This window comes from Nerophis lumbriciformis, linkage group LG32 (assembly GCF_033978685.3).
Source record: "Nerophis lumbriciformis linkage group LG32, RoL_Nlum_v2.1, whole genome shotgun sequence".
Lineage (NCBI taxonomy): Eukaryota > Metazoa > Chordata > Actinopteri > Syngnathiformes > Syngnathidae > Nerophis > Nerophis lumbriciformis.
Genome location: NC_084579.2, coordinates 2,223,033 through 2,236,929, shown reverse-complemented (window position 1 = coordinate 2,236,929; position 13,897 = coordinate 2,223,033). Strand labels below are relative to the sequence as shown.

At 39.0% G+C, this 13,897-nt stretch overlaps 1 protein-coding gene across 2 annotated transcripts in view; it reads right to left on the bottom strand.

Moving 5' to 3' along the window:
* LOC133574714 (glutamate receptor ionotropic, delta-1-like) overlaps window positions 1-13,897 on the bottom strand; it is a 236,371-nt gene that overhangs the window by 52,006 nt on the left and 170,468 nt on the right. For both annotated transcript variants that reach the window (XM_061926942.1, XM_061926943.1), the window contains exons 5-8: window positions 11,919-11,972; window positions 3,731-3,904; window positions 3,450-3,611; window positions 872-991 (exon numbers count right to left, since the gene is read on the bottom strand). In XM_061926942.1, coding sequence (XP_061782926.1) covers window positions 872-991; window positions 3,450-3,611; window positions 3,731-3,904; window positions 11,919-11,972 — 510 coding nt within the window. The remainder of the gene's footprint in view (window positions 1-871; window positions 992-3,449; window positions 3,612-3,730; window positions 3,905-11,918; window positions 11,973-13,897) is intronic.

The following is a 13,897-nucleotide window of genomic DNA, read 5'->3' as shown; positions in this document are numbered from 1 at the left end:
GGTGCAAACTTCTTCATTACGCAACAAAGACGAGATGATTTTATTGTGAAGGTGCAAACTTCCTCATTACGCACCAAAGATGAGTGGATTTTATTGTGAAGGTTTAAACTTCCTCATTACGCACCAAAGATGAGATTATTTTATTGTGAAGGTTTAAACTTCCTCATTACGCAACAAAGATGAGTGGATTTTTTTGTGAAGGTGCAAACGTCTTCACTATGCACGGAAAATTAGATGATTTTATTTTGAAGGTGCACACTTCTTTGTCTTTAATCAATTATTTAATTAATAATTATATTTCAATATTGACATGACGAATCATTCGTGCTTCTTTCTCCTTCTATGAGCGAGCTAATGGGGGGGCTTTATTACTAGTGTGTGTGTGTGTGTGTGTGTGTGTGTGTGTGTGTGTGTGTGTGTGTGTGTGTGTGTGTGTGTGTGTGTTCTTAGCATGGTCATTATGAAACAAAGAGGGAGTCATAATTCAGAGAGGGCACATGATTAAATCTTCATTACTGCAGCAGTACATTGTGTGTGTGTGTGTGTGTGTGTGTGTGTGTGTGTGTGTGTGTGTGTGTGTGTGTGTGTGTGTGTGTGTGTGTGTGTGTGTGTGTGTGTGTGTGTGTGTGTGTGTGTGTGTGTGAATAGAATAATGACTGCAGTGGTAGTTAATAATAGTACTAAAGCCTGCAGTGTTCATGCCAGACCACTAGTTGGTGCTGTGGACTCAGACAACGTGTGATGGATGGATCACGGTCGCCATGGCAACAAGTTGCTACTCTGGTTGGATGGAGAAGGAACAGCGTGAAAGCGAGGAAGTCGAAGAAGTGTGGCGGTGTTGTTTCTGTGAGTGACAAAAGTGCAAACTCACCCTCTTGTAGTCCTTGCCGAAGGTCTCGCTGAAACTGGATCCCAGGATCTCAAAGTGGACATGAGAGTTGGCACCGCCGTCCTTAAAGTCCATAGTCCCTGTCAGACCTGTGATGTTGCCCTGGACACAGTTACACCTCTATGAAAGTCCACATTGATAACACCCTGATGCTATCATTGTGATGCTAACACCCTGATGCTATCATTGTGATGCTAACACCCTGATGCTATCATTGTGATGCTAACACCCTGATGCTATCATTGTGATGCTAACACCCTGATGCTATCATTGTGATGCTAACACCCTGATGCTATCATTGTGATGCTAACACCCAGATGCTATCATTGTGATGCTAACACCCTGATGCTATCATTGTGATGCTAACACCCTGATGCTATCATTGTGATGCTAACACCCAGATGCTATCATTGTGATGATAACACCCAGATGCTATCATTGTGATGCTAACACCCAGATGCTATCATTGTGATGCTAACACTTTGATGCTATCATTGTGATGCTAACACCCTGATGCTATCATTGTGATGCTAACACCCAGATGCTATCATTGTGATGCTAACACCCAGATGCTATCATTGTGATGCTAACACCCAGATGCTATCATTTTGATGCTAACACCCAGATGCTATCATTGTGATGCTAACACCCTGATGCTATCATTGTGATGCTAACACCCAGATGCTATCATTGTGATGCTAACACCCTGATGCTATCATTGTGATGCTAACACCCAGATGCTATCATTGTGATGCTAACACCCCGATGCTATCATTGTGATGCTAACACCCTGATGCTATCATTGTGATGCTAACACCCTGATGCTATCATTGTGATGCTAACACCCAGATGCTATCATTTTGATGCTAACACCCAGATGCTATCATTGTGATGCTAACACCCAGATGCTATCATTGTGATGATAACACCCAGATGCTATCATTGTGATGCTAACACCCTGATGCTATCATTGTGATGCTAACACCCTGATGCTATCATTGTGATGCTAACACCCAGATGCTATCATTGTGATGCTAACACCCAGATGCTATCATTGTGATGCTAACACCCAGATGCTATCAAACATAACGTCCTCCAGGGATCTCCAACATGTGGAAGGAGTTTGCTTATTTGTCTGCTAGCAGCCAGCGTTGAAAGGCCAAAGAAAAATGACATTTCATGGCTTTCATTAGTCGGTGTAGCAGCCAGGCAGCCGCCATAAAAAAGAAAATATTTCTCCTGTCAGCGGCAAAGGTCGCGGCGGCTGTCAGCGAGCGGGAAGAAAATTCTAGCAAATGTTTGCCTTCCATGTGACGACACTGAAGAATACAGTGACTCCTCCCATTTCTACTGGCATACATGCTAACTTAGCCTTCTACTGGCATACATGCTAACTTAGCCTTCTACTGGAATACATGCTAACTTAGCCTTCTACTGGCAAGCATGCTAACTTAGCCTTCTACTGGCATACATGCTAACTTAGCCTTCTACTGGAATACATGCTAACTTAGCCTTCTACTGGCATACATGCTAACTTAGCCTTCTACTGGCATACATGCTAACTTAGCCTTCTACTGGAATACATGCTAACTTAGCCTTCTACTGGCATACATGCTAACTTAGCCTTCTACTGGCATACATGCTAACTTAGCCTTCTACTGGAATACATGCTAACTTAGCCTTCTACTGGCATACATGCTAACTTAGCCTTCTACTGGAATACATGCTAACTTAGCCTTCTACTGGAATACATGCTAACTTAGCCTTCTACTGGCATACATGCTAACTTAGACTTCTACTGGCATACATGCTAACTTAGCCTTCTACTGGAATACATGCTAACTTAGCCTTCTACTGGCATACATGCTAACTTAGCCTTCTACTGGAATACATGCTAACTTAGCCTTCTACTGGCATACATGCTAACTTAGCCTTGTATGTATGCCAGTAGAAGGTGCTAGCATGTTAACCAGTTACAGGTGTGTCTCCTTATTGTCAACCAGTTGCAGGTGTCTCCTGACTGTCAACCAGTTACAGGTGTGTCTCCTGATTGGTCAACCAGTTACAGGTGTGTCTCCTTATTGTCAACCAGTTGCAGGTGTGTCTCCTGACTGTCAACCAGTTACAAGTGTGTCTCCTGATTGGTCAACCAGTTACAGGCGTGTCTCCTGATTGTCAACCAGTTACAGGTGTGTCTCCTGATTGTCAACCAGTTATAGGTGTGTCTCCTGATATGTTTCCTAATTGTCAACCAGTTACTGGTGTGTCTCCCGATGTGTCTCCTGATTGTCAACCGGTTACAGGCGGGTCTCCTGATTGTCAACCAGTTACAGGTGTGTCTCCTGATTGTCAACCAGTTACAGGTGTGTCTCCTGATTGGTCAACCAGTTGCAGGTGTGTCTCCTGACTGTCAACCAGTTACAAGTGTGTCTCCTGATTGGTCAACCAGTTACAGGCGTGTCTCCTGATTGTCAACCAGTTGCAGGTGCTTCAGTTACAAGTGAGCAAATAGCGGGGTTGGTAGTTGGTGGTTCCAAGTGAGTGGTGAAGGCCCACGCACCTTCTGGATGGTCTCCAGCATGGACCAGCCTCCGTTCCACGGCTTGGTGGACTTCCTGATGCAGTTGAGACTGGCCATGCTGTGCCACTTCCTGTCCTCCAGCTTCCTGTAGAAGGCGTTGGCCAGCATCAGCACGCTGTCATACAGGTAGAGGTTGGACACCTGGGAGGGGCGGAGTCAAGAGGACAAAGGTTAAAGCAGCTCTTCCACGACGGAGGCCGGCGTACTTACCTCCAGGTTCTGCAGGTAACTTACCTGCAGACTTACCTGCAGGTACTTACCTCCAGGTTCTGCAGGTAACCCTCCTGGGGGTCGCACAGCAGCGAGGAGATGCGATGGTTGTGTCGCTGGCACCGGGCGCCGCTGTCCTTCCACGCCGGGAAGATCTGCCGGACCACCGTTATGCGGCCCAGTGCACTGTGGGTAAGCTCCAGGATCTCCGCGTCGCTGATTTCCTGCGGAGGACGAGGGCTGAGCTGAGTCAGCGACTTTCACAGCGGGGACCTCCACCCTTGTTTGGGGCCACACTTCTTAAAAGATTACAGTTTTGCAACAAAAGTATTTGGTCCTCAAAATGATTACACATAAAGGAGTTGCGGACAGTTACAGGTGTGTCTCCTGATTGTCAACCAGTTACAGGTGTGTCTCCTGATTGTCAACCAGTTACAGGTGTGTCTCCTGATTGTCAAACAGTTACAGGTGTGTCTCCTGATTGGCAAACAGTTACAGGTGTGTCTCCTGATTGTCAACCAGTTGCAGGTGTGTCTCCTGATTGTCAACTAGTTACAGATGTGTCTCCTGATTGTCAAACAGTTGCAGGTGTGTCTCCTGGTGTGTCTCCTAATTTTCAACCAATTGCAGGTGTGTCTCCTGATTGTCAACCAGTTACATGTGTCTCCTGATTGTCAACCAGGAGCAGGTGTGTCTCCTGATTGTCAACCAGTTACAAGTGTGTCTCCCGATATGTCTCCTGATTGTCAACCAGTTACATGTGTGTCTCCTGATTGTCAACCAGGAGCAGGTGTGTCTCCTGATTGTCAACCAGTTACAGGTGTGTCTTCTAATTGTCAACCAACCAGTTACAGGTGTGTCTCCTGATTGTCAAACAGTTGCAGGTGTGTCTCCTGATTGTCAACCAGTTACAGGTGTGTCTCCCGATATGTCTCCTGATTGTCAACCAGTTACATGCGTGTCTCCTGATTGTCAACCAGTTGCAGGTGTGTCTTCTGATTGTCAACCAACCAGTTACAGGTGTGTCTCCTGATTGTAAAACAGTTGCAGGTGTGTCTCCTAAATGTCAACCAGTTGCAGGTGTGTATCCAGATTGTCAACCAGGAGCAGGTGTGTCTCCTGATTGTCAACCAGTTAAAGGTGTGTCTCCCGATATGTCTCCTGATTGTCACCCAGTTGCAGGTGTGTCTCCTGATTGTCAAACAGTTGCAGGTGTGTCTCCTGATTGTCAACCAGTTACAGGTGTGTCTCCCGATATGTCTCCTGATTGTCAACCAGTTACATGTGTGTCTCCTGATTGTCAACCAGGAGCAGGTGTGTATCCTGATTGTCAACCAGTTACAGGTGTGTCTTCTAATTGTCAACCAAACAGTTGCAGGTGTGTCTCCTGATTGTCAACCAGTTACAGGTGTGTCTCCCGATATGTCTCCTGATTGTCAACCAGTTACAGGTGTGTCTCCTGATTGTCAACCAGGAGCAGGTGTGTATCCTGATTGTCAACCAGGAGCAGGTGTGTCTCCTGATTGTCAACCAGTTACATGTGTGTCTCCTGGAGTAACACTTCTGTGATTAATTACGTTTTTCCATAAAATTCATAAAAATGTCTTATAATTTCATATATTTTTTAAAAGAAAACCAGTTTTGTTGAATGCAATTGTAGCCAAACATTGAATAAAGTCAAATACAAATAAGGCAACAGGAGAAGTATCCAACACAGTGTTCCTTCAACACTTCTGATTGGACAGGAGACAAAGAAAGCGAGGCTCGACAGTTCTGACTGGCCAACGCGTCACTCAAATGGCGGTGACGGCGGAGAAACCCTCCAAAAACAACAACAGAACTCCGCCTTTTTGTGGTTATGTCATCGCACTAATTAAAACCTCAATGTCGATTAATTGCGCAGCCCCAAATTTGATGTCATATTTGTACCAGTGACGGAGCAGGAAGTGGCTGGGAAAATGTCAGCGGTGAAATTTGAATGAAACAGAAGTCATATTCAGGCAGACGAGGGTCGACACAGACAAAATGTTGATTCAGTTTTTGTCGTTCCTTTTGGAACTTTTGACTGATCGATGGACATATTGGTCCTAATCAATCAGTGTGATCAAGCGTGGTCTTTGATAATGTAGTCCTCTCGAACCGCTGAATGTAAAAATGTATTCCCATCACCTCCAGCGTGACTAAGTGCGCCATAAAAGAATGTTCCGTCTAAAAAATCCATACATCGACGTGGTCACACGTTTCATCTCCGGGACGACTTCATCGTCGTCTCATTCAAGACGAATCTCCTCGCTCTGGGAGACATAAAAGTGATGAAGAGGAGGAGCTCGGAGGACCGGCAGCGTGTCGGGGGGTTGCTGGAACCTTCTCTCAGGGAGTGAAACACACTGCTCACTCCCAACTTCTTTGGGATGACTTATATGTTGAGTAAAGAGGACTGCAGAGACAGAATAGTACTTAGTCCAGTTTTACTAAAGCTATAGGAGACCAGCTCTTACAACGCAACCCAGAAGTAAGACACAAGCAGTTAACTCTTATTGTGAGAAGGCAGAGAGAGATGCACCTGCTGATAAGAAGAGGGATCGTGTCCTTCACGGAACGGATATGAATCAAAGGGTCAAATATGGAAATAAGGCAAGGGAAGTATGACATGAACATCTCCAGAGTGGAAAAGTACCAGTAGCACAATACAATGTTACATAGTGATACACATCAAAGTATATCAACAATACAATGTTACACTACAGCAGTGGTTCTCAAACTTTTTTTTGTCATCCCCCACTTTGGACAAGGGGGAGTTTTCAAGCCCCACCTGCCCCCATCGCCCCAACAGAGCGCTAATGCCAAGCTTTAACATTTTCAAATTCATTGAACATCAAGTTGTATACATTCAAACTCAATAACATAAAATAACATCAAGTTCTATAATAAATAAAATAACTGTGCAGCTGTGGTATAACTTGCATCAAGTTCAATAATAAATAAAATAACTTCCATCAAGTTCAATAATAAATAAAACAAAAGTGTTATAACTTGCATCAAGTTCAATAATAAATCAAAAAAAGTGTTGTAACTTGCATCGCGTTCAATAATACATCAAAAAAAGTGTTATAACTTGCATCAAGTTCAATAATAAATCAAATAAAAGTGTTATAACTTGCATCAAGTTCAATAATAAATCAAAAAAAGTGCTATAACTTGCATCAAGTTCAATAATAAATCAAAAAAGTGTCATAACTTGCATCAAGTTCAATAATAAATAAAAAAAGTGTTATAACTTGCATCAAGTTCAATAATAAATCAAAAAAAGTGTTATAACTTGCATCAAGTTCAATAATAAATCAATTAAAAGTGTTATAACTTGCATCAAGTTCAATAATAAATCAAATAACTTGCATCAATTTCAATAATAAATCAAAAAAAGTGTTATAACTTGCATCAAGTTCAATAATAAATAAAACAAAAGTGTTATAACTTGCATCAAGTTCAATAATAAATAAAAAAAAGTGTTATAACTTGCATCACGTTCAATAATAAATAAAAAAACTGTTATAACTTACATCAAGTTCAATAATAAATCAAAAAAAGTGTTGTAACTTGCATCGCGTTCAATAATACATCAAAAAAAGTGTTATAACTTGCATCAAGTTCAATAATAAATCAAATAAAAGTGTTATAACTTGCATCAAGTTCAATAATAAATCAAAAAAAGTGCTATAACTTGCATCAAGTTCAATAATAAATCAAAAAAGTGTCATAACTTGCATCAAGTTCAATAATAAATCAAAAAAAGTGTTATTACTTGCATCACGTTCAATAATAAAAAAAAAGGGTTATAACTTGCATCAAGTTCAATAATAAATCAATTAAAAGTGTTATAACTTGCATCAAGTTCAATAATAAATCAAATAACTTGCATCAATTTCAATAATAAATCAAATAAAAGTGTTATAACTTGCATCAAGTTCAATAATAAATCAAAAAAAGTGCTATAACTTGCATCAAGTTCAATAATAAATCAAAAAAGTGTCATAACTTGCATCAAGTTCAATAATAAATAAAAAAAAGTGTTATAACTTGCATCAAGTTCAATAATAAATCAAATAAAAGTGTTATAACTTGCATCAAGTTCAATAATAAATCAAAAAAAGTGCTATAACTTGCATCAAGTTCAATAATAAATCAAATAACTTGCATCAATTTCAATAATAAATCAAAAAAAGTGTTATAACTTGCATCAAGTTCAATAATAAATAAAACAAAAGTGTTATAACTTGCATCAAGTTCAATAATAAATAAAAAAAAGTGTTATAACTTGCATCACGTTCAATAATAAATAAAAAAACTGTTATAACTTACATCAAGTTCAATAATAAATCAAAAAAAGTGTTGTAACTTGCATCGCGTTCAATAATACATCAAAAAAAGTGTTATAACTTGCATCAAGTTCAATAATAAATCAAATAAAAGTGTTATAACTTGCATCAAGTTCAATAATAAATCAAAAAAAGTGCTATAACTTGCATCAAGTTCAATAATAAATCAAAAAAGTGTCATAACTTGCATCAATTTCAATAATAAATCAAAAAAAGTGTTATAACTTGCATCACGTTCAATAATAAAAAAAAGGGTTATAACTTGCATCAAGTTCAATAATAAATCAATTAAAAGTGTTATAACTTGCATCAAGTTCAATAATAAATCAAATAACTTGCATCAATTTCAATAATAAATCAAATAAAAGTGTTATAACTTGCATCAAGTTCAATAATAAATCAAAAAAAGTGCTATAACTTGCATCAAGTTCAATAATAAATCAAAAAAGTGTCATAACTTGCATCAAGTTAAATAATAAATCAAAAAAAGTGTTATAACTTGCATCACGTTCAATAATAAAAAAAAGTGTTATAACTTGCATCAAGTTCAATAATAAATCAATTAAAAGTGTTATAACTTGCATCAAGTTCAATAATAAATCAAATAACTTGCATCAATTTCAATAATAAATCAAATAAAAGTGTTATAACTTGCATCAAGTTCAATAATAAATCAAAAAAAGTGCTATAACTTGCATCAAGTTCAATAATAAATCAAAAAAGTGTCATAAATTGCATCAAGTTAAATAATAAATCAAAAAAAGTGTTATAACTTGCATCACGTTCAATAATAAAAAAAAAAAGTGTTATAACTTGCATCAAGTTCAATAATAAATCAATTAAAAGTGTTATAACTTGCATCAAGTTCAATAATAAATCAAATAACTTGCATCAAGTTCAATAATAAATAAAACAAAAGTGTTATAACTTGCATCAAGTTCAATAATAAATAAAAAAAAGTGTTATAACTTGCATCAAGTTCAATAATAAATCAAATAACTTGCATCAAGTTCAATAATAAATACAATAAAAGTGCCACTTTGCATTCTTTGCAAAAAAAAAAAAGAGGAGCTATGCATTTGGCAAGACAGGGCAAGTGACAGCACTTTTCCCCGGGAGAGCCACTTTGCTTCACTGTGAAACAGCACGGCTGTATGATCAGCTCCCATTTCCTCACACAGAGGAAATGGGAGAGAACAGTCGCACTTTCAGTGGTCGTGTTTTGATCAAATTTACCGCGCTCACAACATCTGTTAAAACCTCATTGAGTTCGGGGCTGAGCTGCCTTGACGCGAGTGCTTCCCGGTGAATGACACAGTGTGTGCCCGTCACATTTTTGTTTCTCTGCAGGCGCTGGCTCTGGCTCGACGACCTTTGAGGTGCGAGTCACAAATGTATATATTTGTGTAATTGTGATCCACACATTAGCCTGCTACCCATCCGCGCGAAAGTTTGTTCCGCTTAGCCCCGCCCCCATTAGTTACTGTTGCTATGTCTGTCAAACTTTCGCTCGTACCGAGAAATATAAAGCCTACGGTAAAAATAAGTACCGGTAATTTCCATTTATTTATATAGCGGATTTCACAGACAGAATCACAAAGTGATTTACAGTGTGTATAGAAAATGAAAGCATAGTAAAAAAAATAATCTAAGAATATAATAATAAAAAAAAAAATTTAAAGTGAAATTTCCTCCCGTTCCTCGCGCCCCACCTGTCATGTCTCTATTCCCCACCAGTGGGGTGCGCCCCACACTTTGAGAAACGCTGCACTACAGCATCAAAGTAAATCAACAATATATGCAAGAGCAGGTGTTGGTACTTAGTGGTGGAGCAACTGTGGGCTGTCAGGGAGAGAAGCTGTGGGCTAACACTTAGCATGGTGGCGCACACACACACACACACACGCACACACACACACACACACACACACGCACGCACGCACACACACACGCGCGTTGGCGCATGTAGATGACTTGATGAAGGTTGTTTCTGGCAGCATGAAAACAAGCTAATTAGCTCATTAGCATCCATTTGGCTCCAGAAACGAAAAACGGTTGTGGCTCTTCAAAATAAAAGCGCGGCAACGTTCCGGCTGAATGCAACACAACACCTTGTTGACATGAGCGCGACACCAAGAAATGTTTATAATACATGTATGAATGTTGGTCATTTCACAACAAGGTGGATCCAACATGTTTGTTTTTACGTCATCAAAGTGCACTCATGTTTGTTTTCACTGCATCAAAGTGCACTCATGTTTGTATTTGCTTCATCAAAGTGCACTCATGTTTGTTTTCACTGCGTCAAAGTGCACTCATGTTTGTTTTCACTGCGTCAAAGTGCACTCGTGTTTGTTTTACCTTCATCAAAGTGCACTCATGTTTGTTTTACCTTCTTCAAAGTGCACTCATGTTTGTTTTCACTGCATCAAAGTGCACTCATGTTTGCTTTCACTGCGTCAAAGTGCACTTGTGTTTGTTTTACCTTCATCAAAGTGCACTCATGTTTGTTTTCACTGCATCAAAGTGCACTCATGTTTGTTTTCACTTCATCAAAGTGCACTCATGTTTGTTTTCACTGCGTCAAAGTGCACTCGTGTTTGTTTTACCTTCATCAAAGTGCACTCATGTTTGTTTTACCTTCATCAAAGTGCACTCATGTTTGTTTTCACTGCGTCAAAGTGCACTTATGTTTGATTTCACTGTATCAAAGTGCACTCATGTTTGTTTTCACTTCATCAAAGTGCACTCATGTTTGTTTTCACTGCGTCAAAGTGCACTCATGTTTGTTTTCACTGCGTCAAAGTGCACTCATGTTTGTTTTCACTTCATCAAAGTGCACTCATGTTTGTTTTCACTGCGTCAAAGTGCACTCATGTTTGTTTTCACTGCATCAAAGTGCACTCATGTTTGTTTTCACTGCGTCAAAGTGCACTCATGTTTGTTTTCACTGCGTCAAAGTGCACTCATGTTTGTTTTCACTGCGTCAAAGTGCACTCATGTTTGTTTTCACTGCGTCAAAGTGCACTCGTGTCTGTTTTCACTGCATCAAAGTGCACTCATGTTTGTTTTCACTTCATCAAAGTGCACTAATGTTTGTTTTCACTGCACCAAAGTGCACTAAATGAGCACAGACTGATACTGCCCAGTATCGTGACCTCTGATTGGCCCAGCCTCAGCATTATTATATTGTATTATTATGTGGCTGTTATTTCATGTCCTGAGGGCTCCCATGAAATAAAAACAATAATTGTATTTAGAAAGTTGTAAAGATGATTTTAATGCTCCAACTATGGAAATAGTCCATTTGTAAGGAAAGCTTTTTATGTTGAGATCATTTACTGCCGCCAGGAAGCAACTCCTCGCAATAAAGGAGCGTTTATGCTGCTGCCAAACAGGGAGGAGGTGCAGTACGACTATAAACTACAACAAGTCAGCTAGTATCACAGTACATCTTAACCATAGGGCCGGGGCCCATTGTTGGGTTGCCAGCGCCCCCTAGACATGTGTTTCCCAGCTGTGTGTACTTCAGGTGTAATTCACTTCCCCACCACTTGTGGCAGTAATGACAACTTCAAACAAACAGAAGAAGTCTGCAGCCAATGTCATAGAGAAGTTTCTTCAGCGCAAAAATTATGACTTCAATTTTATTGATTTATTTAAGGAACATTTTTATTATTAATATGCTTTATTTGAACACAGTATAATTGTGTGAAAATGTGTTTTTATGAGTCCTCCTTATGCAGTATATTTCATTGACTAATTCAGTGTCAATAATACGGTGGGCCCCGGGGCCGTCTGTAGTGGAAAGGTTGGGCCCCCGGGTGAAAAAATGTAGAGTAAGTAGGCAAGGTGCACGTACCTCGTTAACAAAGACCCAGTGACTGTCCTTGGATGCTAGGTTGGTCTCCACCGCCTGCACACACACAAACACACAACTTTTTATTACACACAACTTGTATATACACACAACTTGTATCTACACGTATACACAAATTGTATCCACACACAACTTGCAGCTACACATATACACAAATTGTATCCACACACAACTTGTATCTACACATATACACAAATTGTATCTACACACAACTTGTATCTACACACAGCTTGTATCTACACACAACTTGTATCTACACATATACACAAATTGTATCCACACACAACTTGTATCCACACACAACTTGTATCTACACATTTCCACAACTTGTATCTACACACAACTTGTATCTACACATATACACAAATTGTATCCACACACAACTTGTATCCACACACAACTTGTATCTACACGTATACACAAATTGTATCCACACACAACTTGTATCTACACATATACACAAATTGTATCCACACACAACTTGTATCTACACACAGCTTGTATCTACACACAACTTGCATCTACACATGTACACAAATTGTATCCACACACAACTTGTATCTACACACAACTTGTATCTACACATATACACAAATTGTATCCACAAACAACTTGTATCCACACACAACTTGTATCTACACACAACTTGTATCTATACAGAACTTGTATCTACACATATACACAAATTGTATCCACACACAACTTGTATCTACACATTTCCACAAATTGTATCCACACACAACTTGTATCTACACATATACACAAATCGTATCCACACACAACTTGTATCTACACACAGCTTGTATCTACACACAACTTGTATCTACACATGTACACAAATTGTATCCACACACAACTTGTATCTACACACAGCTTGTATCTACACATATACACAAATTGTATCCACAAACAACTTGTATCCACACACAACTTGTATCTACACACAACTTGTATCTACACAGAACTTGTATCTACACATATACACAAATTGTATCCACACACAACTTGTATCTACACACAACTTGTATCTACACATATACACAAATTGTATCCACACACAACTTGTATCTACACATATACACAAATTGTATCCACACACAACTTGTATCTACACACAGCTTGTATCTACACACAACTTGTATCTACACATGTACACAAATTGTATCCACACACAACTTGTATCTACACACAACTTGTATCTACACATATACACAAATTGTATCCACACACAACTTGTATCTACACACAACTTGTATCTACACATATACACAAATTGTATCCACACACAACTTGTATCTACACACAACTTGTATCTACACATATACACAAATTGTATCCACACACAACTTGTATCTACACATATACACAAATTGTATCCACACACAACTTGTATCTACACACAGCTTGTATCTACACACAACTTGTATCTACACATATACACAAATTGTATCCACACACAACTTGTATCTACACACAACTTGTATCTACACATATACACAAATTGTATCCACAAACAACTTGTATCCACACACAACTTGTATCTACACACAACTTGTATCTATACAGAACTTGTATCTACACATATACACAAATTGTATCCACACACAACTTGTATCTACACACAACTTGTATCTACACATATACACAAATTGTATCCACACACAACTTGTATCTACACTTATACACAAATCGTATCCACACACAACTTGTATCTACACACAGCTTGTATCTACACACAACTTGTATCTACACATATACACAAATTGTATCCACAAACAACTTGTATCCACACACAACTTGTATCTACACACAACTTGTATCTATACAGAACTTGTATCTACACATATACACAAATTGTATCCACACACAACTTGTATCTACACACAACTTGTATCTACACATTTCCACAACTTGTATCTACACACAACTTGTATCTACACATATACACAAATTGTATCCAC